The sequence below is a fragment of the Camelus ferus genome, chromosome 33 (assembly GCF_009834535.1).
Source record: "Camelus ferus isolate YT-003-E chromosome 33, BCGSAC_Cfer_1.0, whole genome shotgun sequence".
Classification (NCBI taxonomy): domain Eukaryota; kingdom Metazoa; phylum Chordata; class Mammalia; order Artiodactyla; family Camelidae; genus Camelus; species Camelus ferus.
The window spans coordinates 12,389,197-12,413,032 of NC_045728.1; the positions used below are offsets into that span (position 1 = coordinate 12,389,197).

Genomic DNA, 23,836 nt, shown 5'->3' on the forward strand with positions numbered 1-23,836 from the left:
TGAAACAACTCCCCATTTTCCCCTGCCTCTCCCCGAGCTCCTGAAAACCACCATACTAATTTCTGTCTCTGTGAAGCTGACTACTCTAGGTACCTTTTATAAGTGGAATGATAAAGTATTTGTCCTTTGGTGACTGGCTTATTTCACTTAACATAGTGTCCTCAAGGTTAATCCATGTCGTAGCACGTGTCAGAATTTCTTTTTTAAGGCTGAATAATATTCCATTGTATGTGTAGACCACATTCTGTTTATCCATTCTTCTGTTGATGGGCACTTGGATTGCTTTCGCTTTTTGGTTTTTGTGAATAATGCTGCTATGAACATGAGTGTACAAATATCTTTCAGAGTCCCTGCTTTCAGTTCTTTGGGGGATGTGCCAAGAAGTGGGATTGTTCTATCATATAGTAGTTCTATTTTTTATTTTTTGAGGAGCCACAAGACTGTTTTCCATAATGCTGCATCATTTTACACTCCCCCCAGCAGTGCACAAGGGTCTAATTTTTCCACACTCTCACCAGCATTTGTGAGGGGCTTGGACTTGACCTTGGACTTGACCTTTAAAAGGTTTTAAGCATCTTTGTATCTGTCCCTAATTTATCACAGCAGCAAGTGCATGGTAAATGTTCCATAAATGTCTGTTGAAAGTTCCCCTGATTTCTCTTTATCCACCCACATCACGCACATTCTTTAGGACCCACCACGAGTCCTGAGTCCTCTGGGGGGCCCTCCCTCGAGGCAACAGCCCAGGGTCTTTGCCCCTTGTTGTGCATCCAGGGGATGTTTTGTCTGGTCCTTCGCACTACACCCTTGGGTATTTGTGGGGTGAGGGAGGCAGCCTGACTTGAACCCTTCTCCTTGCTCCTTGGATCTGACTTCTCCTCCCCACCTGGATGCCAAACTCCTTGAGAATCAGGGCTTTGTCCTTGACCCCCTTCTTTCCCCAGGCCAGCCCCAGAGAACCCGGAGCATGTCATGGACCCTCGGTAAACAGATACTCAGGTTTGTGCCAGTTGAAGTCCCTTGTGATTGGTCAAAGACAAGGTCATGGAGTGATGTCCTGGCAGTGGAAATGACCCCGGGTTTGAAACTAAAGGTTCAAGCCCTGCCTTCCCACTTCTACTTTCTTACATCCAGGAAGACACTTAACGTATTACCTCAACTTCAAAATGACCATAACTCAGGGACAGGGACGGGTAAATCAGGAGTTTGGGATTAACAGATACATGCTACTATAGATAAACATGGACCTACTCTACAGCACAGGGAACTGTATTCAATAGCTTGTAATAACGTATAATGGGAAAGAATCTGAAAAAGAATGTGTGCGTATGTGTGTGTATAACTGAATCACTTTGCTATACACCTGAAATTGGCATAACATTGTAAATTCACTATATTTCCATTTTTCAAAATGGTTAAAAAAAAAAGATCTTTGTGCAAATGGCTCCCTGAGAGTTTGGACTGTTTGACACTAAGAGTTTTCTCCTTTGGGCCTAAAGTATCGTATACATTTCTATCTCTTCTTTTTGAAATAAATCTTTTGGTGCTTTGGGAAAATGACAAATACTCATAGTAAAAAGAAAACTTCAGAGACTGTCATAAGGAGAATTTAAATTACCTGGATGATTTAATTATGTTTTTTTTAAATGGCCATAGCAACCACTTCTTACCTTTTTTTTTTTTTCAGTGTTTAATTCAAACCTATATTTGTAGTTTCCTAAAACGTTGATCCACAGACCACTTTCTTGTTACACATATGCACCAGCGGAAATGCAAAGAGAATCACGGCTGTCCCTGCAAAAGGAACGGCTCCTTTTCTAACCGTCTTTGAAATTCTATGTCCCCCGGTCCCTGCGCCCGTCCAAAGGTGGCAGTGCAATGAACACCCGGCCCACCCTGCTCCCCTCAGTTCAGCCGGGCCCACCACTACCTGCTGTGGGGCCTCTCCTTGGCTCTCCCCTCAACATCTGGGGGCAATACCGTCTGCCCTTGGGCTTGTGGGTCAGCCCCACGCGGGAGAAGTGGAACCACTCAATGGGGCACTTTCATTGTCACCGCCAGTCATCTCTCCATAGGAGACCTGATTGCGCTCACAGTACGTGGGCTAGTTTGGGTCAATGGGAAGGTCTTCGGGGGAGGCTTCCCTTTCGGCCTTGGCCTTGGAGTGTTTCTTCTTCTTGGGGGCCTTTGCCTTCTTCTCCTCAGGCGTCCCAGTGGAGACGTCTTTGTGGTCATGATTATTCGCTGTGTTTTCCTGATTCTCACTGTTACGCTGTCGCCGGGATCTCTTATCGTTGGGCACTTCTGCCTGCATGATTGTCTCATTTTTTTACTTCTCCTGGCCAGCTTTGCTGTGGCCAGTGTTGTCGCTGACCTCCTGGTGTGCCTCAAAGAGTTCCACGTGACTGTCCACCTGCCTGGTCCTGTTCTTCACCACCTCCACCATCTGACTCACGATCTGGGTCGTCAGGTCGCACAGCTCTTGGCTCCAAATCAGGGCCCTCCGAATCCAGGGCAGCACCCTCCTCTTCTAGGCGCCGTCTGTCTCCCACTTAAACTTCTCATAATACTCATCCAGGTCCTTCAGGATTGCTTCTACTGTTCCTGGGGCCTGGGCAGAAGGCCCAAATGCGCCCTCGGCAGTCCCGGCAGGAAGGACTGCCAGCCTCGCCCTGTCCTCTGGGCTCCACCATTGCTCTGCCAACAACCACTTCTCTTTATGTAAATGGTTCACAGATCACAAAGTCCTCTTGCCTACACTGTCCTTTTTAATCCTGATGAGGACCTTGTCAAGTAGGTAGGGCAGGATTTACTTAATCTCTGTTTTCAAAACAGAGATGATTGCTCGAGGAGGTTAAGTGATTTGCCAAAATGCTCAACGGGTAAGCGCCAGAAAGGGCTCTCTAACTTTCTAGGCCCCATAGACTCCTCCCTCCCCATCTCACAGAAAACAGGTGAGAACCTGGACAGGAAAGTGCTTTGTAGACACATGGTGTTCTTTGCCTGGGCAGCGTCTGCAGAGACAGGGACAGTCCTCTTTGACCTACGGAAGATGAAACAAGATGTTGGATTTGGTCAAAGAAAGGGGGCTGAGAGCCTGCTTCCTCCCTCGCACCTGTGGGTTCAGACACCCGTCAGGAAGGGTGTTCCCAGCAACCCAGCAGGGAGTTGGCTGCCAGGGAGAGTTTTTGCCCTGGCCTCCTTTTGAGGAGAGCAGAGACGGTGCAGAATCCCGTCCCTCTAGACGCCTGCCACTCACACGCCTACTTCCCGGGAACCTGCACTCTCTGTAACCACAGCTCCCCCACCTCTGTCCTTCCTTCTCCAGGACTAACCCCCCATCACCCATCACACCCTCCCCCTACCTCCTCTTCCCCATCTTGCTCCCTCCTTTCAAAAGCATAATGAGTTTGATAAGAAATTGTCTTGTTAACAGGATTAGCCACGGAAATCTCTCGTCCCCTCCCATTCATTCTGTAACGCTCCTGTCTCATGTCCTGTAATTTTCTGCTGGTATCAGAGGCTCTGGACCACCTCAGGGATATTAATTCCAACTTGTTCTTTGATCGTGTGACTGCTGATATGCCAGGACACCCCCCACCGCCACTGGGCCGCCGAGGCCTTGTGGGTAAATTACACCGGCGCCCTCCCTGGCTGTGTCCCTCCAGTGTCAGACGTTCCTGATTTTCTGCTGCTGTGACCACCCTCCCCCCAACTCCTACCTGCCTCAGCTGCCGGTTCTGGGTCAGCAACTAATCTAACTTACAGGCCCAGGAGCCAGATCTAATGCTAGACTTTATGTGGCAGGAGAATGATAAATGAATGCCCCTCACCCTGCCGCCACTCCTTCCCTTCCCTTCCACCCCTCCCTACACATGTCCCTAGAATACTCTAGCGAGGGCGAGTGCAGAGGTGGCTTAGCACGGTGCATGAGACCTGGGTTCACTCCTTGGGTCTGTGGCACAGACAACAGCTTGCCCAAACTCTCTGAGCCTCAGTTTTCTCATCTGTACGTTAGGGACGACCATGGCCATCTGGCAAGGCTGTGGCAATGCGCAGAGTACGGTCTCTGACACACAGTAGGAGCTCAATTCCTGCTATTTTCCTATTCTGCTCTTTCAAGACTGGAATTGGTGGGGGCGGGGTACACCGTACTTGGAATGTATCAAGAAATTCTTGTTTCAGCTTTAAGTTATATCTCCACACTCTTTCCTTGCACTGATTCCCTCTGACCTTTGTCCTCCCAAATTTTCCTTCTCTTTACATGTTTTTAGGGACCTATACAGAGGAATCCTTATGGCTTCTTCAACCCAAAACATTAAGAAAGCTCAGTGTATAGAGTGGATACCAAGAAGAGATAGCAGGAAAAAGAAGAAATTGCCTGTTCTATGCCCCTAAACCCTAGCTGAGGGCAGAGCAGAGAGACATCCTGAGAAAGAGACCCCAAATAGTCCTCGACCAGGGGCAAGAGAGTCACACTGGGCAGATACTCAGACGCTCGGTCAGCAGGGAATTTTCAAGGAGAGACAGAGATACGAGGAGCAGTGCCTGGAGGAGGTAACCTACCTAGGAAATTGCTAGAGCTGAAAGAGGGGAGACGCGAGTTAAATCTAGGTTAACTTGGAAACAGTTTTTTGATTGATCGAGCAGAAGGTGCCAGAGAGTGAGAGGTGAGAAATCATGCCTATCCGGTGAACGAGCTCAGAATTCCAGGTGTGTGGGGAAGCACTCTGGGCAAGATGGAGAGGCACTAAGTGCCCAGGGAGCTGGCAGGGCCAGTGTCCCACTCGGAATACACAAATACACACGTGCAAAGAGCCCAGCCCTCACCATGTGCCTGGCCTGGGGGAGGCCTTACCTACACCTCCTGTTTCTCCTTTCACGTTTGTACCTCCCTGAACAATGGCCATTGTCAACAGCTAAAGTCGGTCGCAGACCTGGGGCTTCCAGGCCAGGCCGATAGAAATCCCGTGGGGTGATTTGAGGCCTCTGTCCTCAAGGAGCTGAGGAGTCAATCTGGATTCAAATCCCAATGGTGTTCTAGCTGTGTGACCTTGGGCAAGTTTCTGCATTTCTGTGAGCTGCTTTCCTCATCTATCAGATGGGGATAATGTTGCCTGCTCTCGGGGTTAAACTGAGGCCATGCACGTGAAGTAGCTGGTCCTCTGCCGGGCACCTAATGGGAATCCGTAAGTGGGAAGGGTACCGCCCCATCGCCCTCTGCTTTTCCTCCCCCGTGCACTGCTGCCAAGGAGGACAGCTACTGATGCATTTTTTTTTAATCAATAGTAAAAAGGGAGTGTGTGATGAAAGCTAGGTGAGGGGTACAGATACCATGAGTTAGGGGAGGAAGAGCTGAGGGAGGGCTGGGCAGGGGAGGGCAGGCTCCCAGAGACGTAGGATGTAACTTAGAGCCTAAAGGTGCTGAAATTGCCTGGCACTGGGGGGGAAGTGAATGAACCAGTAGAGTTGGGGCAGAGCGCTCGCTTGTGTGTTCACGTCATGTCAGTGGGATAGACTTGCTTTGGGAGCTGCTGATAAGACACAAACGTTGATGGGACTCTGAACATTTCTGCCTTTCCTGACAAGCTCCCTGGCTGGCATCACAGATGTGCCCTGCAGTCAGCTTATTAGCCTGTAAATAAAAAAGGTAGATGTTCAACATAGCAGAATTGCCCTGCTGTTTGAACAGTGGTAGAGGATTTTTAGGGTTTTAAGATGAGAGAGATGGGACTCGGGAGCCATGCAGAACCAGCAACACGAGTGGTCCCTCCAAGCCCCTGAGTGGACTGAAGTGGACGTTAGATGGATCTACCTTCTCCGGAAGCTGGGGAGCAGCAGCAATGAGAGCCATTGCTCATTGAGCCATCACTGTGCAGGTGCTCAGCTCTCATTCTGGCCACAGCTCCAGCTCTGTGTGATTGGAATATTATTGGCACAGTTTTAGAGAAGAGGAACTTGATTGCGAGGTTAGGTAAGTTGTGCAAGATCACACTTGATGGAGCCAAGGTCTGGTTGACTTCAGAGCCTAAGTACTGACCATGGAGGCAAAAAGGTAGAGATTCATACACTCATTCATTCATTATTCCACTCATTATTCATTCATTCATCCATTCATTCAACAAATATTTTTTGAGCATCACCACATGCAGGTGTGGTGCACAAAACTGAGCCTAGAGCAGTGGACAGGCAGGCAGCCCCCACCCTCCTGGAGGTCAGGGGCTCATTCACAAACATACACTGGGCCAGGCCTGGGTGGTGCTAGCGACTGGGAGGCAGAGGTGGACAGACCTGCCAGCTGCTCTTGGCCCTCTGGGGCTCTGACGGCTCTTCATGGGAGCATCTTCCCTCTGCCAAGTGTGGATGCTGCCTCTGGACCAGGCAGGCCTTGGGGGTAGGAAGGTGGTAGATCAGGAGGCAAATACAGGAAGGACAGGGGGATGGTCTCCACTGCCATTGCAGGGCCCTTGGAGCCACGTCAGATGGCTGCGAGAGGCCACATGCCAGGCCCCCTGTCTGCTACACCCTCTTCTGGGAGGGAATGGGTAGGAATGCCCATGGCAATGCAGTGTACTAGGAAATATCCTAGCAAAAGCACGGCTTTGGATTCCGAGAGCTCCAGCTTTGTGATTTGGGGCACATTGCTTTGAACTCTAATTCTCAGTTTCCTCATCTATTAGATGGGAAGAACCCCCCCCCCCCCAATAAGGCTGTAGCAGGATGAAACGAGATATCATATAGGGAAATTCCAGCCCAGTGCCTGGCTTCCATCCCATTGTACTGAGTCTTTACCCCAGAGCAGGGGCTGGGCCCACGGCTGCAGCCGGGACCCACCCTGCCCTGCCCTCAAGGGGCTTGCAGTCTAGGGACTGTGCCAAGTCTCTGATGACTCAGTACAGCGGTGACAAGTGTGCAGAGAAGAGGACAGGAGATAGAGACTGGATCTTCTGGAGGAAAGGAGTGTGAGCTGAGCTCCGAGGGGTGGGTCAGTGGGAACTTTGGGAAGGAGGTGAGAAGAGTGCTCTGAGTAGCCACAAGGCTTGGGGAGGAGGACGGAGCAGGCAGTCTGGAGGACCGGAGGGAGGCCAGTGTGGCTGGAGTTGGAGCCAGGGCCAGAGATGGGACTAAGTTAGGTCAGGGAAAGGATGGTGAGCTTTGGCTGCCCTGTTAAGGACTTCGGTCTTTGTCCTAAGGAAAAGAGGAAACCACAGATGGTTTTCAGTGTGATCAGATGTCCGTTTTAAGAAGATCTGGCTATAGTGAGGGGAGTAAATTAGGTGAGACCACAAGTGGGTATGGACACTTAGTAGGTTGGCCCTTGATACATAGTAGGCTGTTTATGGTGCATACAGTGTGCCATGGGGAGTCTGCTCTCTAGGGAGAGGGTGTAGCAGGGAGCAAGGCCTCTTGGAGGGCCAGGCCCTGGTGTCAGAATGGATCTCCTACTCTGCCTGACACTTCAGAGCCAACTGGGGTAAAAGAAAAGCTCCAACCACTTAGTGGCCCATGGGGGTTCGGGCTGCAGGTGGTCGTGCAGGGAGACACAGAAGGGTGGGGGCCACGCCTTAAAGGTGAGCCCTGTGGTCAGGGTTGGCGAGGGGAGAGTCACCATCCCTCCACTTCCTGCGTTCGGTGGGGGCATGGCCACCGGGGTTCTGTCGAAGCAAGGCAGCCTTACCGAATTGTAATAACAGTTATTTCCCTTACACCATGAGCATCTGACACATGGCTCGAGGAGCCATGAAGCCCCCCCCAGCGGGCAGCATAAAAGTAGGGGTGGGGGCTCCAGGGGAGGGTTGGAGGCCGCCACTCCCTGGCTGGGCTCTGCCTTGTGCAGCGGGAGGAGGACTGGGGAGAAAGAGGCTTATTTCAGCACCCTGTTATTATGGCATCTTGTTTTCATAGTTTGCTCAACAAACCTCTCTCCCTCTCCCTCTCCTCCCCTCGCCTCTCTTTTTTTTTTTTTCATCTTCCTCTCTCAGCAAATCCATTTAAATGCAATTCTATTCTTAAAGCGCCCCTCTCATGCATGTCTAATGAATGTCAGGGAAATGCTATTACAATGGGGCCGAGGAGGATCCGATCGGCAGTGTGTGTACAAGTCATTTGAAAGGAAGCCTGGGAGCGCTCCAGTTTTATTACAGCATAATTAGAAATAAAATCTTGTTGCAATAGGAGAATGAGAGATGTGTGCTAATCCTGTGGTGGAGGAAGATAGAGATGTGTTTAAAGGAAAGGGCTCAGGGAGAGAGAGAGAACCAGCCACTGTCCCTCTGTCCCCCTCCACCAAGGCTCTCCTGCTTGCTCCCCTTCCCCAGACGCTCCATCCTCACCACCCCCACCCCACCCCACCCCGTGACCCCAGCTTCCTGGTGGCCACTCCAGAGACAGTGCCAATCCCCTTCTAGAGCTCAGCTGCCCAAAGCAGTCAGTCCGCAGGGTCCTGGGGAGCTAAGCCTGGTACCTCCCTGGAAATCCACACTCTCCCACCTATAAGAGGCCAATTGTGAGCATTTGGGAGGTAATGAGAATGATTGGCTTGGAGACTGAGACCCAGGTCAAGTTCTGAGTCCCCTTGCTTAGGAGAGTTATACATTCACTTATTCGTTCAGTCATTCAGTCATTCAACAACCACTAACCCACCTCGTATTACGTGCCAGGCACTGCGTTGGGTACATTCATTCACTTAGTTAATTCTCATAGGAAACAGGTTCAGAGAGGTTCAGTGGCTCACCCAGCATCATCCGGCTCAAAAGGGGAACACAGTTCGAATCCCGCTTCTGACTCAAGCCAGGTTTTTTCTGTTCCACCATGTTACCCACTTGCTGGGTCCTCCTGAGACCTGAGACACCCATCCCCCGCAGTAACCCCACCTGCTGTAGAGCCCCAAAGGCAGAGATAAAGGTGGGGCACCTGGCTTACCCCTCTTACAGGGCAGGCAGGGGCATCGCTCCATAGTCCCACGTCTTCTTCTCTGACCACTCGCCCTCTCACCTCAGAGGTGTTGGTGGAGGAGGACGGACAGGGGCCGCTTCCCCAGGCCCCCAGGGACCCATGTGGTACGTTCGGCCACCTACCCGGAGCCTGGCACATCAAGGCCCTGCCCAGCCTGGCATCGAGCTTTGAAGGTGAATTTGAGACCAGGGTGTCTTCCCAAGGGCCTGGGAGCGCCTGAGCCAGGAAGCAGGTGGCAGACCTGCCACCTGCCACGTGGAGCTTATTATCTTGTGACGTCCCCTCTAGCTGGGCTGCCCACCCAGCTCCCGCTGCCTTCCCCTCACTGTTCCAGCTGGCTGAGGTGGGCCAGAGGTTGCAGCTCTGCGTGCCTTGTGCAAGCTCACATAGCAAAGGTCCCATCCATTCCGGCTCCTCGTGACCCAGATATGTCCCCTCTGCCTGCTTTCAATTCTGTGGGGAAGGAGCCCTCTCTCCTTGGTTTGCAGATGGCTGCCTTCCCACTATCATCACAGGGTCTTCCCTCAGTGCCCATGCATCCTGCTGTCTCTTCTTCTAAGGACACAAAGTCCTATTGGATTAGGGCCCCACTCTTGTGACCTCATTTAACCTGTATTACCTCTTTAAAGGTTCTAGTTCCCAGTACAGTCACACCTGGGGTTAAGGTTTTAATGTATGAATTTTATAGGGACACAAATCAGTCCATAACAGGGAGGATCCAGGACTTAGAACCAGCCAGGCCAGAGCTGGGACATGAATCCAAATTCCGAACTCACAGGCTGTGTGTTTCCACTATGCTTTAAATCTCTCCCCAGGGTCTTGGGTATAGGGCTAACAAACCTGGGAGTCCAGAGTCTAGGGGGAGCAGAGGAGGCCGAACAGAGCCTTCGCCTCCCTTGGACTTTTCAAACCCAGGCTGGCAGGTACCCCCAGGGCCCCCACCCTCAGCGGGAATAACAAAGGAGGGAAAGGAGGGAGCTCTGCAGAGCCAGCCTCAAATAGCTCCCAGCAGGCTGCCCTGGTGCTGGGGCCCTGACGGGGCTGATTCCTGCCAGCCCAGAAGTACTGATCACCCCCACCCACCCTGCCCCTGGGAGGAGGGAGCAGCCCTGCCATCGGGGTGAGTTATCTCATTAGTCTCATGAACCACCCACAGGCTCCAAGCAGCAGGATGACCACATTGTTTTTATAAATCTATATTGGATAGAGCAGGAACTGGTAACCTGATTGACTGCAATTTCTCTTTTGGAATTGGGAGGCCCCTGGGGGCCAATCGAGGCATCCAGAGGCCACCCAGGGAAACTTTGAGCTGTGACAGATTAAATGTCTCTTCTCTCCCAAGACATATTGGTTTTTCTGCCCTGGCCAAAGCCTGATCTCAATGCAAAATTCCATCCGTTCTTCCCCCTGCTCTCCCTCCCCCACTCCACACATCCTGTGGCCTCCTGGGACCTTCCTTGTAAGGGTGGATTGAGAGGTGGTGCAGGCCAGGAATACAGGAATTCCACCACCCCCTCCCATCCCCAAGCTTCTGGCTTTCCTGCTTCAGGAAAGGCCAGGGAGGACGCAGCTGCCCCTGCTTCATTCAGTAATCCCTTTCCCTTGTCCTAGAGGCTGGAGTGGGATCTGTCCAGTTCATACGGTGCAGCAAACCCTCAGCTTACTTCTCCTCTGCCCAGCACCCTCTCCCCACCAACTCACCCTCACGTCTCTCTGAGAGCGGGGAGAGGGGGCCCCACCTTTGCGGAGTACAGATTTTCTCTTCCAGCCCTCTGGGGCCGCCAGGAGCCCTGAGGTTTCTGTCCATTACCTCTCCATGGCTCCTGCAGCTCTGAGGAGTCTCCAAGGCCCAGCTCTCTGACCTCTTAAAAAAAGACAGAAAAGATACTGTCAGCTCACTTAGCACCTGTGTACAGGGTCTCTGAGCTGCCCAGGAGGGCCTCCTTATTTCCAGCTCCTGAGAGGAAGGGGGAGACTTTGCAGGAGGCCTGACCACAGGGAGGGGTGGAGAGCCGCCCCCACCCCAGCGGCCCCCAGCCCTCCACCTCCCTGAGATGGAACCGCTCATGCTGACAGTTAACGAGCACCACCTATGTGCTGGAGGCTATCTTACACAGTAACTCATCTTTCATTTAATTCTCCCAACAACTCTGTGACCTAAGTCCTGTTTATTATCTCCATTTTCCTGAAGGAGAAATGGGACTCAGGTAAGTCTGGTGTGATCCCAGAGACATCAGTTATCAGAGAGAAGGGGCCTTACAAGTTTATCTAGTCAGTGGTTCTCCACCATGGCTTCAAATGACATCACCCAAAAAGCTTTTTTAAATACTAATGTCCAAACCACACCCCCAGAGATTCTGAGTTTAATTTTAAAAGCTCCTTAAATGACTCTAATGTACAAACAGTTAAAAACACACACCTACTCCAACTCTTCCCTCTTTATACAGACGGGAAAATTGAGGGTCAGAGAGGACTGGACTTCCCTAAGGTCACCCTGTTATCAGTTTCCCAGGGCCGCATTAACAAATTACTGCAAACTGGGTGGCTTAAAGCAACAGAGATTCCTTGTGTCCCAGCTGTGGAGGCCAGAAGTCCAAAATCAAGGTGTGGGCCGGGCGCGCTCTCTCTGCAGACCCTAGGAGAGGGTCCTCCCTTGCTTCGCGCCTAGCTTCTGGGGTCACTGGCCATCTTTGACTTTTCTTTGCTCATAGGTGCATCACTCCAATCTGTGCCTCTGTTTTGACATGGCACCCGCCCTGTGTGTGCACCTGTGTCCAAATTTCCCTCTTCTTCTAAGGACACCAGTCCTATTGGATTTAGGATCTAACCTAAGCCAGTATGGCCTCATTTTAACTTGATTTTATTTGCATTCACAAGTTCTGGGTCAACATTAATTTGGAAGGGACACTAACCCAGTGTATACCCCATCATTAGTGGCCAAGCTAGGGCTCCAACTCAAGTCTCCTAAGTTCCAGGACTGGGCTTATCCTCCACCTCGGGGTGGCTTGGCCCCTTTTAATCCTCGTCTTCTCACTAATGGCTTCTATTGAGCTCCCTCCTCATCCTTCACTAGCCCCCAGCACTTAAGGCCAAACCTTTCCTGGTAGAAGGATGTTGTCTTCTAACTGTGGAATCCCAGAGAGCAGAGACCAAGTTCAAGACTTCTCCGTGGAGCCCTATCTGGTACCTAGAGATGCTTCATAAAGACTTTAAATTGAGCCAAACTGAATTGAATGGATGACTGCTCCTTCATGAGGAGGTGAGGACCCCGCTGACAGAAGCTACCAAGCAGAGGCTGGCTGAATGTGTGTCCCCATAAGAGGTGCTGTTATTCTAGGAGAGTCAGCCTAGCACAGAGCTTTGGAGGAGCATTGGAAGTAGACTAATGGTCCAGGCTCTACCACTTATCAGCTGTGTGACTGTGGGTGGGTTATTCAACCTCTCTGTGCTTTGGTTAGTAATAACAGTAATATCCATTTCAAAGCGGTGTGGGGATTAAATGGGATACTGTTTATAAAGCCTTTGGCCTAACATGTAATAGGTGCTCAATAAATATTTAGCTTTACAAAAAGGAGAGGCCTGCTCCAGATCACCAGGGGAAAGGCTAGGGAAGCTGGCGTGTGCGAGTAATAATAAAAAGAAGAAAAGGATTGATTAACCACACACAGCGCTTCCCTGGTCATCGGCGTGCTCACAGATGACGCCGCAGACTTTGAGGTAACAGTCAAGCAGCACCAGTGGCAGAGTCCATGTTTAGACACAGTTCCGTGTACCACTCCTAGAGCCCAAGGGAAAGTGACCCTCCAGTGGATACCTGTGGGGACGCAACTGGCATTTGGGATTGGAACAGTTTTTGTTACTCTAAGCTGACCACTAAATGCCATTAGTGCCCCCCAGGTATAGAGTCAACCAAAAATGATCCTGGACACACATGTCCAAATGGCTTGCAGAATGGGGGCTAGACACGATGGTCGTGGCCGCCACTCTGCCCTTCCTGCAGCTGGACACAGCCTGCCCCAAGGAGGAGGAGCCAAGACACAGGATATCGGCTCCTCAACCAATCCAAGACGGCTGGTCCCATTTAGGCTGCCAGACTTCCAGGGCACCCCTTTGGAGCCAGCTTTGGAGGCCAGCCATGTTTGGAGCCCCAGCCCCTCTGAACCCCCCACCAAATGGCTGTGCCTCCTCCTCTCTCTATACAGTACACCGCTCACTCCACAGGCCCCATTCTCCTTCCTTCCCCAGCAGGGCCCATCATCTGATTCTCATCAAACATGCAGAACTGATGTTGCACAAGTCCCGCCCAGTGGGGATTAACATAATACCCCTGATTTCTTCTTCCCCTCTTGCTTGCTCTGCATCCCCCTGGCTGTGGCCCGCCTTTGTTTCAGGAAGAGCGACACACTGTATCTGGAAATGTTACTGCAATTAAATATGCACAAGAAGGGGGGAAGGGAGGGGGGAAATGAGGACAATGAAGGATGTGAAACATCAGATGCAGCAGCTGCTTGTTGCTATAGAAACCCCAGCTCCCCACCACCATCACTGCAGCACCCCTCCCCAGCTTAAAATTCCTGAGGGCCAAGCACATCATTGTCAACACCATTGTCATCGTCCTGGGGATAACACGGTCCTCCCTGTCCAGGCCGGAGCACTTGTGAGTTGCTAGGGTTGATTTTAGGGATTTTCTTGCTTTTCGTTATCCCACCACCACCACCACCTCCAATCCTGGTACCTCTGACTGGCAGCAACACCCTCCAGTAGTTCTGCATTCCAGTCCCAGTTACATAATAAATGACTACAGAGCTTCCGCCTTTGACTTTGCGATGTCACAACATGGAGACAAAACGGCACATGCAGAATCAGGTTGGGGAGCCAGGCTCTCTCTGCGCTTCCTGTGGATCTTCTGACTGCTGGCAGTGGTGCCTGGCTCCCTCCTGCTTCCTTTTCATCTTTTACCCACAGCACTGAGTGGGGGTCTACAGGGTGTGGTCTGTGCTTTGGAGGGGGCAGGGAGGGGGTCCAGAAGCTCCAAGCAGGCTACCAGCTGGCCAAGTGTCCATGTAGGGAGATCTCAACAAAATGCCACTCAACAGGGATCCATGTGAAGTCCCAGACCTGGGCCAGGTGTCCAAGGGTGGAGAGCAAGAAAGTGGCCTAGCAGCAGCTCACAGACACACGACCAGGGCCTTTAGCTGAGGACAAGCAGAGTAAGAAGCAGTGGTGTAATGGGGCTGCCTCCCACTCCCACTCCATTACGCCTAGAAAGTTAATGCAGCTGAGGCTGGAGGCTGCTGGCTGGTACCCCGGCTCTCCTCTGCCCTGGTCAGATAAGCTGATCCCCACCACTTGGCAAAGTGCTTGGCACATAGTAGGTTTAGTCCTGTACAAAGATACATGGGAGGGAGGACGGGAGGGAGGGAGGAGGGGAAGGAGAGAGGGAGAGAGGGAAAATTCCAAGATTTGTAGGTAAATCAAAGTTTGTTAAGAAGACAGGAGACCAACCAGATTAATGAAGTTATTTGAAACCATACTAAGTAACTATTAAAAACTATAATCCTGAGACTGCTTAGCCTGAAGAAACATCAAAGGGCATGCCAGCTGCCTTGTGGTTCGTGAGGCAGTGTAACATGGATTTAGGTTGGTTCTGTAGGGGTCCAATGAGTAGAACATAGTATCTCTCCATGGAGAGAGACACAAGAGACCAATGTGACCAAGGAAGATCTCTCTAAAAGTCAGAGCTGTCGACTTTGGAATGGGCCACTGATTGCAGTAGTGAGTTCCCCAGCCCTGGAGGTATTCAAATAAAGGCCGGACAAGCTTTGTCAAAGATGTGGTCAAGCACATGCAGCTTTCAGCCCTGCAATTCTACAGCGTTCATTGTTGGAAAGTCTGCTTTGATGAAGTCCCTGTCTGCAGGTGCTGAGGTCTTGGACTTGTGCTTGGAGGGGTGGTCAGAGCGCTTGTCAGTGGTTGAGAGGGCTCATTCAACCCCCAGGTGGGAGGAAGCAGACCTCTAAATAATACAATTTGAAGGGCATGGGCTACCTCAAAACATTTCCCTATGAAAGCCTGACAGTCCAGTGTTAGCAGGTCCTTCTTGTGAGGTCATCCTTACCCCGTCCCCAGCAGCTTTCTTGTAAGTCATTATCACTGTCCTGATTCTGATGCCCCCTCTGCTGGGAATGGCAGCCTGAGGTCTTCTGTGGCCACCAGGGGGGATGTCACCCCACCCCTAGAGAGCAGGCAGAGGGACTCAAGGTTAGCTTCTCAGCCTCCTCCTGGCTGGGTCTTGAGAGGGAGGCCATGAGCTTAGAGAGTCCTGAAGCCAAAGGCAAGCCTCTCCCCAACTCTCAGGTCCACATTCTCCCCTTTTAAGATCAGTCCTGATTAATTCAGGGTTTGCCTTAGGACCTTGGACAAGAAAACCCATTCTACCTCGGAGTGGAGTCTTCTAATCAGCCAAATGGGTATACTCTGTCCTTTCCCCGTCTCTATGAGTCCTGGCAGTGAGGCTGTGGAGGGGGCAGGGAAAGTAGCCGGCACCTTTGCCTTGCACAAAATGGTTTTAAGAACTGTATGATGAATTAGTATCTCAAATCTGCATCGTCACACCCGCACTCCTGGTGCGGCTTATCCTCAATAACTGTTTCTGGGGTGAATAAAGAATGCAGATTGACAGAAAAGGATGGAAGCTTGTGTTTGGCTCAGTGCAAGGGGAGAGCTGGGAGCCAGGAAGGCCTGAGCTCTGATCTACTTACCGGCTATGTGACTTAAAAATGTAGACAACACTTCTAACAGTTGTAAGAACAACAAGCAATGAATGTTAAAGCTTTGCAAGCTCTTGCAAAGAGATAGGAAAGATGAGGACTAATATTCACTAAGTGAGCACTTACTGTGTGCCAGATACTTCATTATTTTTTTCATTACGTCCACTCCAGGAAGTGTTACTTGCACCGTTACACAGATAAGGCTCAGAGAGGTTAAGTAAATTTCCCAAAGCCACACAGCTAATAACTGAAAGAATCACATTGGAACCCAGATCTTTGGTCTGACTCTCAAGCCCCACATCTTCCCATAAAATGCTGAAGCATCTACACTTAAAGGGATAATTACCGTAATATCTATCTGTTTGCACATAGAAAATCATCATCTATTGGAAACGCTCCCCTGCCTTTGGGGCTGTACCAACTTCACCCCCTTGCTTTCCCCATCACCTCCCCTCCCCTGGGCCACAATCCTGGCCTGAGAGAAGGCCAGCTGCAGGTCTGAGTCGCGTCTGGGGGTGTGCCCAGCCAGGGGAGTAATGAACTGTGTCCTGATTATGTCTCCAGAAAACAGATTTTTTATTACTTCCCACGGCGGGCTGTACATCTCTGACGTGCAGAAGGAGGACGCCCTCTCCACCTACCGCTGCATCACCAAGCACAAGTACAGTGGGGAGACCCGGCAGAGCAACGGGGCCCGCCTCTCCGTGACAGGTAGGTGAGAGGGCTGCGGAGGGAGGGCGCCAGCCCATCCCTGAGACGGGGCGGGCATGTCTGCACCGTGGACCAGGGAGTCGGCTCTGTACTTAGGGGATGCCAAGAAAGAGATTAAAGAACACAGGTATAGAAACCACTGGGGCAGACCTTGTCTGGTTTGGTTTTGGGTGCCCTTCAGATAAGGGCTCTACAGATGAATTCTTTTCAGAAGTCTGTACCTGAGAAGCTTGACTCTCCTGAAGAGCTGATATATCCTCTCTTTTTTTGCCTTTGTTGCCAGGAAGCTCATAGTTAAAATCTGTTGTTCAAACATAGCAGTGATTCAATTTGATTTGGTTTGCTTTGATTTTTTGATTTGATTAGAGAGATCTTATATTTCCTGGTGTCTCTAAGTGTTCTTTAAGATTCAATTTTATCTATTTATGAATACATATAGATCTGTTGTTATAGCCCACCTCACAACAATTGAAAGTAGACAAATAATGGGTAAAAATATATTTCTAAATTAAATAAAGGATTTTTATTCTGGAGTGATTGTAGCTTCTATGGAAGGATGGAAGCTGATATTTACTGAATCCTGCTATGTGCCAAAAATTTCACTCATGTGCTCTTAGGCACCATAATAGGGTGAGGTGTTCACTGCACTCCCTATTTCTGTGGGTGAGAAAACTCAGTGAAGCCAAGCAAGTTGCCCCAACTGTTTAATCAGTGGGAGGCACAACCAGAATTCACACTCTGAGCCCCCAGTGTCCTCCAGCTGTAGACCCCCATGGAAGGGGCTAATTGAACACCACGCACACCCCCAGCCCAGAGCAGGGAAGGGCACTTGGCGCTCTTCAGGGAAAGCGTTCTGCAGTAGTGCTTTTTAAACTCCTGACAGCGATCCACAGACATCATAACCTATGCAGTGCACGCTGGTGTTTCCTACCTCGTGCATTACAATGCGCTCTAATATTTTTTATTCTGTTCTATCCCATTTTAATTTCTCTAAATGCTGGTTGCAAATCACCAAATGGATTTCATAACTTCCTAACAGTTTGTGACCTGCAATTTGAAAATCTCTGCTCTTGAGGACTTGGAATTGGAGTGGCTTTGGGAGGGAAGGTAGACTGATAGTCAGAACACCAGGGTTTGGAAACAAACCCCACCATATCACGTGGCCTCTCTGGGTCTCTGAAACAGGAACTAGATTTAGTGACCGCTCAGATTCTGTTGACCTCTGACATTCTGCGGTTTGGTGAGGACCTACCCCAACCAGCAGATGACTCTATTCAGGACTCCCTCTTAATTGGAGGCAAGTCCAGAAGAGTGAGAGCCAGGAGGGCGAGGAATCAGAGAGCCTGGCTAAGTAAATATTTGTGGAATTAGCCAATGCCCAGGGAAACTGTGCTGTCGTGTGGGGAGGAGACGGGGCTACACCATGTGGCCCCATCTTTGTGGCTAGACTTTGCAGTCTGCAGCCCAGTTCCCAAATGTGTCAGAGTGGTTCCCTTCCAAATTATAGAGACTTCTTTCTGTAGTGTTTTGCATCTCATTTGCATGCCTCTCATGCAATGTGGGAAAGGCACAAAAATCCAGCCCCTTGCAGGCCTGCTCCTTCCCCCTGCACAGAAATTTAGTCCCTTCATCCTATTAATCTTACCTTCACTTTGGAGGGAATACCTCCACCTTTTTTTAAAGTAAAGTTAGTGTATTTTACCTGCAGCTCTTCCAATATAAACCAAATGTAAATGCTGATACTGAGGAATATTAGGAAGAATTACTGATAGGTGTCAGAATATCATGCCTTCCAATCCATCCTCAAAAAAGACACTCTTTAAACTGGAGGATATGGCAACAATTCTCCTTCTGCTCTCATTGCCCCCGACACCCCGCTGGGTGGGGGGAGGATGGGAGATGCTCCCCAGAGACAAAGCCCAAATAGAGAAACAGAGATAGCAGAGATAGGGAGGCACCCAGCCAGACAAAAGGGGAGAGAGAAAGACAGAAACCTAACAGAGAGACAAGGACAGAGAAGATGACAGTGACAGGGTGAAGGAGACCTAGAGGAAGACAGAAGAAGCGGAGGGGAGCCGAGGGGAAGGGGCCCAGGAGTGACGCCGGCCCTGATGTGATGTGATGTGATGTGACAATGCGATCTGCAAGCTGCTTGTCTCGGCAAAAATGCAACTGATACCCGAGCAGGCAGTGCAAAGGGGAGCTCGTGTTGGGGGGCTCAGGCCTCAGCCCCCAGCCTCACCTTTCAGTTCCACTCTGAGTCAAGGGTAGGGGTCAGTCCTGAGCTGAGATGCCTTGCTCCTTAGTGGCCAGAGCCCTGTGAACTCCTAGGGCTGGTGGCCGGGAAGAGCATCATCCTGCCCTGGCCAGAAGCTTCTGGGCCACCCACTGGCTTCAAGGGCAAGGAGACGCCACTGCATGTCCTGGCAGAGCTAGGTCCCACCAAGGCACCTGGTGGCTGAGGAGACCTGAGCCCAGCACGCCCTCAAAGGACGACCACCTCTCCTGTCCCAAGGCCCAAAGGCAAGAGGAAGGGGCAGGTTGATCTCCATGGCATCGCCTTGTAGATGGTCCTTGGATCACGGCAACAACTACCCTTGGGGGCTTCTCAGCCTTCACCAAGTGTTTAAGGAGGAGGGAGGTGAAGGGTGGAAGGGAATGAGACGTATTGAAAAACGGACTTAGGAATCAGGTTGAAGTTTCAGTCTTAGCCCCACCACTCAGCAGCTGTAGAACCTGGCATAAAATAAATAATGTCTTCAAACCTCAGCTTCCCCATCTTGTAAAATGGGAGCGACAGCATGCTCTCCTGGGGTTGCTGGGAGAATTAAATAGGATGCCACGTGTAAACTGCTTCCTGTGGGGCCAGAAACAAAGGAAGTGCTCAGCAGGGCGTCACTGCTGACTTTGTTGTGGTCCTTGTGGTTGTTGTTCTATTGTTGCTGCATTATTATTCCTAGTACATTTCGGGGAGGGGCAGCGGTGGACGGGGGATCAACTTTTATTCTTCTGTATTGTCCAAGGTAGAAGAGGAGGCAGTTACAAAAATATTCTGAGCCCCGTAAAATACAACCTAGTAACAACCATTCTATGCGTTGAGATGCTTTTTAGGGTTTACCAAGTGCTTTCATGGGCATTAACTCAGAGGAAGAGGCACCATCATCTGCATTTGTAAAGGAGGGAACCAGTGACCAGAGAGGCTGAGAGACTAGACCAGGGTTCACCAGCTCACAGGGTGCCGAGCCAGGTGCAGAAGCCATCTTCCATCACAGCACTGTCCTGACCACCCCCTACCCCAACCCTGAGCCCAGTCCAGCCTCAGTCCCAACCTACCCTAGCGAACCCCAGAGATTTCCCAGAGCCAGGCCATCTGTCTCCCCTAGCCCTGCACCGGCCCTGGCGGCACCCGATCCCCCCAGGCTGTCTCCGAACACGCCACAGCATTTTACTTCTGCTCTGGAGTAATGAAAGAGGTTTCTTTCCCTCAGAATTTAATTTCACGCCTGAGACTCGGTGATTAATTCCCTCCCCCCGCCCCTTCCTCCACCACCCCGTTGGCCCCTCCGCTTGTAAATTCTGCGGTGTGCCACGGAATTTGTGTATTTTGCATCAATTAAGTGTCACATTGAATAATTCTTCCCTGGCACTGGATTTGTTTATCCCAACCATTCCCACAGGGTTGTGGGGGGAAGAGGCCACAGAAGCTGGCAGGGAGGGAGCGTGGCGGGTGCAGAATAGTAATCGCCCGGCACATCTGCGGAGCGGTGTAGCGTCAGTGGGCTCTTTGACATACAGTTTGCTTTGTTCCCACAACAGCCTTATGAGATCTGGAGGCATGTTGTCACCTCCACATGCAGAGGAGGAAACTCGGGCTCTGGGAGATTAGAAGACTCACCCAAGGTCACACAGCTTATCTGTGATCCAGGCAGACTTGCACTTGGGTCTCCTGATTTCTCGTCCAGGCTCCTTGTGAAAAGCCATGCATGGTGGGAAAGGAGCAGAGAGTCTTCTAGAAAGTCTTTCCCTAGCAGGGAGAATTCCTCACCCAGCCCCTCTCTTAGGGAGCTGAGCTCAGGACAGAGGATATTTCCCACGAGTCAAGGAGGGTCCCTACTGATAGTCAGCTGCTCTCTCCATTCCCTTTGGAGCGAAGTCCAGTGTTAGATTATTCTGTCTCAGCCCCCACGTAGTGAACATGAGAGAGGGGGACTGGTTTTCAGATCTTGGTTCTGCAGTGTGATTCTGGGCCGGTCCTGCACCTCTCTGGTCTCAGGGTCTGCATCTGGGTGTGCTCTCCAAGGTCCTTAAGCCAGCTCTGCTACTCCATGAGCCTATGACGTTCTGCACATTGGAAAAATCAGACCACTGGCCCACCTCCTGCCCTCCTGCCCCTGTTCATCCTCCCTCATATGTTAGTGGTCCAGCAGCCCTACTCTGTGCCAGGCACGAGAGATGTCGCCTCAAGGAGCTCGCCGTCTGCCAGGGCAGACAGACACGAGGCCTGGTGCTAACTGTTGTCGGCAAGGGCCTCGGGGAAAGAGGCAGCAGTGGTTGCCTCTGGGAGGGACATGGGGTGGCTGGGTGCAGGGGTGAGGGGCACATTCTTTTCCCTGTCCGCTCATCTCTGCTTTCTGAAGTTTGACCATGTGCATCTATTGCCCTTTAACTTTTTTTTTCTTTCAAAAGAAAAGGTTGTTTGAAAATAAAGGAAAAAGGAAATTTTATGGGAGTCCAATGAGAGTGGGCTGCGGGAGACATCCCAAAGGGGTGACATTGAAGCTGGTTTGTGAAAGATCAACAGGAGTTGGCCAAGCAGAGCAGGCTAGTGGGGCACCCGGGTGGAGAACAGTGCGATGAGAGCGTGCCATGAGGGGGGACCCGGTGAGATCAGAAGGTGAGGGAGGCAGGCTAGGCCAGGGACCTGGCAGGGGCAAGATCACAGATCTTGATCGGGAGGTCTGATTCGGGATAAGCGGTGTGGATTGGTGTATGTAGGTAAATGGGGCCTATGGCGGTTTTACAGCAGGGGCAGGTCCCCACTGGGCAGAAAATCCAGGGAGGCCTTTTAGAACTAGACTGAGGCAGCAGCCAGAACGCTGCTCAGAAGTGGCACAGGCGTCGCACACAGAATCCCACCAAGGGCCATGGCTTCTGCAGGGGAAAGCCCCAGTCCTCGCAGTCACCGCTTTCTCTTGGTTTGGGAAGGCAGAGGAGAGGAGCATTGTTGGGGTGGCGGGTGTGTTTTGCAGAAGGCTTCCCTTCTAAGTCCTTCTGGAATGGAAAGGCACTGCCTCCTCTGATCCTGCCCAGATTGCAGGGGGGAGGAGACAGGACGCAACAGGGATGCCCATCCCTGATGGGGGCCTCCAGTCCTGAGTCCCAGACGGAGACTGACCAGGAATTACAAAGCCAGAATGTCATGATTCTCACATCACCAGGACCGTTTGTGTGAAAGTCTCTCCCTCTCAATGCCTCTTGCTGTTTCCCTTTTCCCCTCTATCTGTCTGTGTTTGTAGCCTGGTCTGCCCGCCATCCTCCCTGCTCCCAGCCGTGCTTCTCAGGCCTCCATCTGGCCTGAGAAGGAGATTTGGGGCCAGAGTCTGGGGCTCAGGGAAACAGAGCAAGCTCTCCTGCCCTGGGTATCACTCACTCCAGACATCAGTTCTGGGTGCCTGCCTTCCCGCCCCCACCCAGGGCTGCCCAGGACCTCCCATGCTCTCTGCCTTCCAGACCCTGCCGAGTCAATCCCCACCATCCTGGACGGCTTCCATTCCCAGGAAGTGTGGGCCGGCCACACCGTGGAGCTGCCCTGCACCGCCTCTGGCTACCCCATCCCTGCCATCCGCTGGCTCAAGGATGGCCGACCCCTCCCAGCCGACAGCCGCTGGACCAAGCGCATCACGGGGCTGACCATCAGTGACCTGCGGACCGAGGACAGCGGCACCTACATTTGTGAGGTCACCAACACCTTCGGCTCTGCAGAGGCCACAGGCACCCTCACGGTCATCGGTGAGCAGGGGAGTAGCCCCTCTTCCAGCCACAGTAACCATTGAAAGCACCACGTGTGATGGGGAGGGGCACGGGGGCAGCTGTACCTGCCTCTGGCAGGCCCCAGGAGATGAGTCTCTGGTTGGGGAAGGCAGGTTGGTGTCCTGGGAAAAGCACTGGGTTTGAAATCAGAAGACCTGCCTTTTGATTCTGACATCATCAGATAGTAACTGACTTTGGGAAAATCATATAACCGTGATGATCACCTCCATGCCCTTTTCTGTCAAAGGGGATAATAACCCAGGCCTTCCTACCGCCCAGAGCTTACGAGGGTCAGAAGGTGATGTGGTGAGCTCGTAGACTTCTCAGCTTGTTGGGAGGAGGCAGTGTCTGTGCTAAAGGAAACAATGCTGATGTGAATCCACTAGAGGACACATAAACCCATCAGAGGTGACATTCAGAATATTTAGCAATAATTGATAGGAGTACTGATCGATCAGAGCAGACACTGGGGGTAAACAACCAAGGCAGACTTTTTAGGACCTAACAGTTAGTCATTAACTCTGGTCCCTCCTGTTCCTGCCCTATCCCAGAGCCCGGGGGTCCAGGGAGCCCACGTGGAGAGCAGGAGGCCTCCATAGACCCCTGCTGCTGCTGAGCGTCTGGAAGGGCAGAGAAGTCGAGGCAGAGGGGCTGAGGCCAGGGAGAGAACCCTGGAGAGGGATTCGTGGAACCTGGGAGCATCTTTTGCACCCCCAGCCCCTCCCTCATGTGACCCAGTCTCAGGCTCCCATTTGCAAAGTGAAGAGGCCCCTTCTAGCTCTGGCTTCTGAGTCTGATTCCCTGAGTTCCCTGCTCTCAGGACTACAGGGAAGGCATTGGCAGCAGTGGGGCTGGGGTTTGGGGACCCTTGTGGGGTCTCACACCTGTGCAGCAGCGATAGCCTGAGTCCCTGAACCTTGTACCTCACGGCATCATGAGGGCCTTTCAACCTGGGCAGTGGGAAAAGGCTGTCCCGAGGTGATCCCACCTCCATCCTGCAGAAAAGTTCCCTCTGCCGTGAAGACTGACCAAAGATGCTCTCCTCCCGGCTCCCCACCTGTCTCGTGAACACAAAGCTGCAGGTCTGCGGACCAGAGAACCACACAGAGCCCACCCCTTCCTGGGCTGACCTTCTGGCTTTGGTGTCCTGTTGCCTTCAGCCTAGATATGGGCCCAGATTCCTCCCCACAGTCGAGAGGGTCCTGCCAGTTGGAGAACGTTTATTTGCCGTGCCAGGAAGAGACCCTCCCCGTGTGAATTCACTATGAAGCCGGAAGAGCAGAAAGAGCCCCAAGGAAAGCTCTTCCAGTGATAGCAGTGCTGTGATACGCCTGCTTAGGTTAAAAGGCTGGGAGCTTGGAGGCAGGGGG

The 23,836-nt window shown here is 51.6% G+C and overlaps 1 protein-coding gene and 1 pseudogene across 1 annotated transcript in view; one reads left to right on the top strand and one right to left on the bottom strand.

Annotated features, from left to right (window-relative positions):
- The window catches only part of DSCAML1 (DS cell adhesion molecule like 1), a 314,658-nt gene that overhangs the window by 211,419 nt on the left and 79,403 nt on the right, over positions 1 to 23,836 (top strand). Inside the window, exons 4-5 of the mRNA XM_032472451.1 lie at positions 16,290 to 16,436; positions 22,167 to 22,445. Of these exons, the coding sequence (XP_032328342.1) occupies positions 16,290 to 16,436; positions 22,167 to 22,445 (426 nt within the window). The remainder of the gene's footprint in view (positions 1 to 16,289; positions 16,437 to 22,166; positions 22,446 to 23,836) is intronic.
- LOC102524050 lies at positions 1,526 to 5,854 on the bottom strand (annotated as a pseudogene).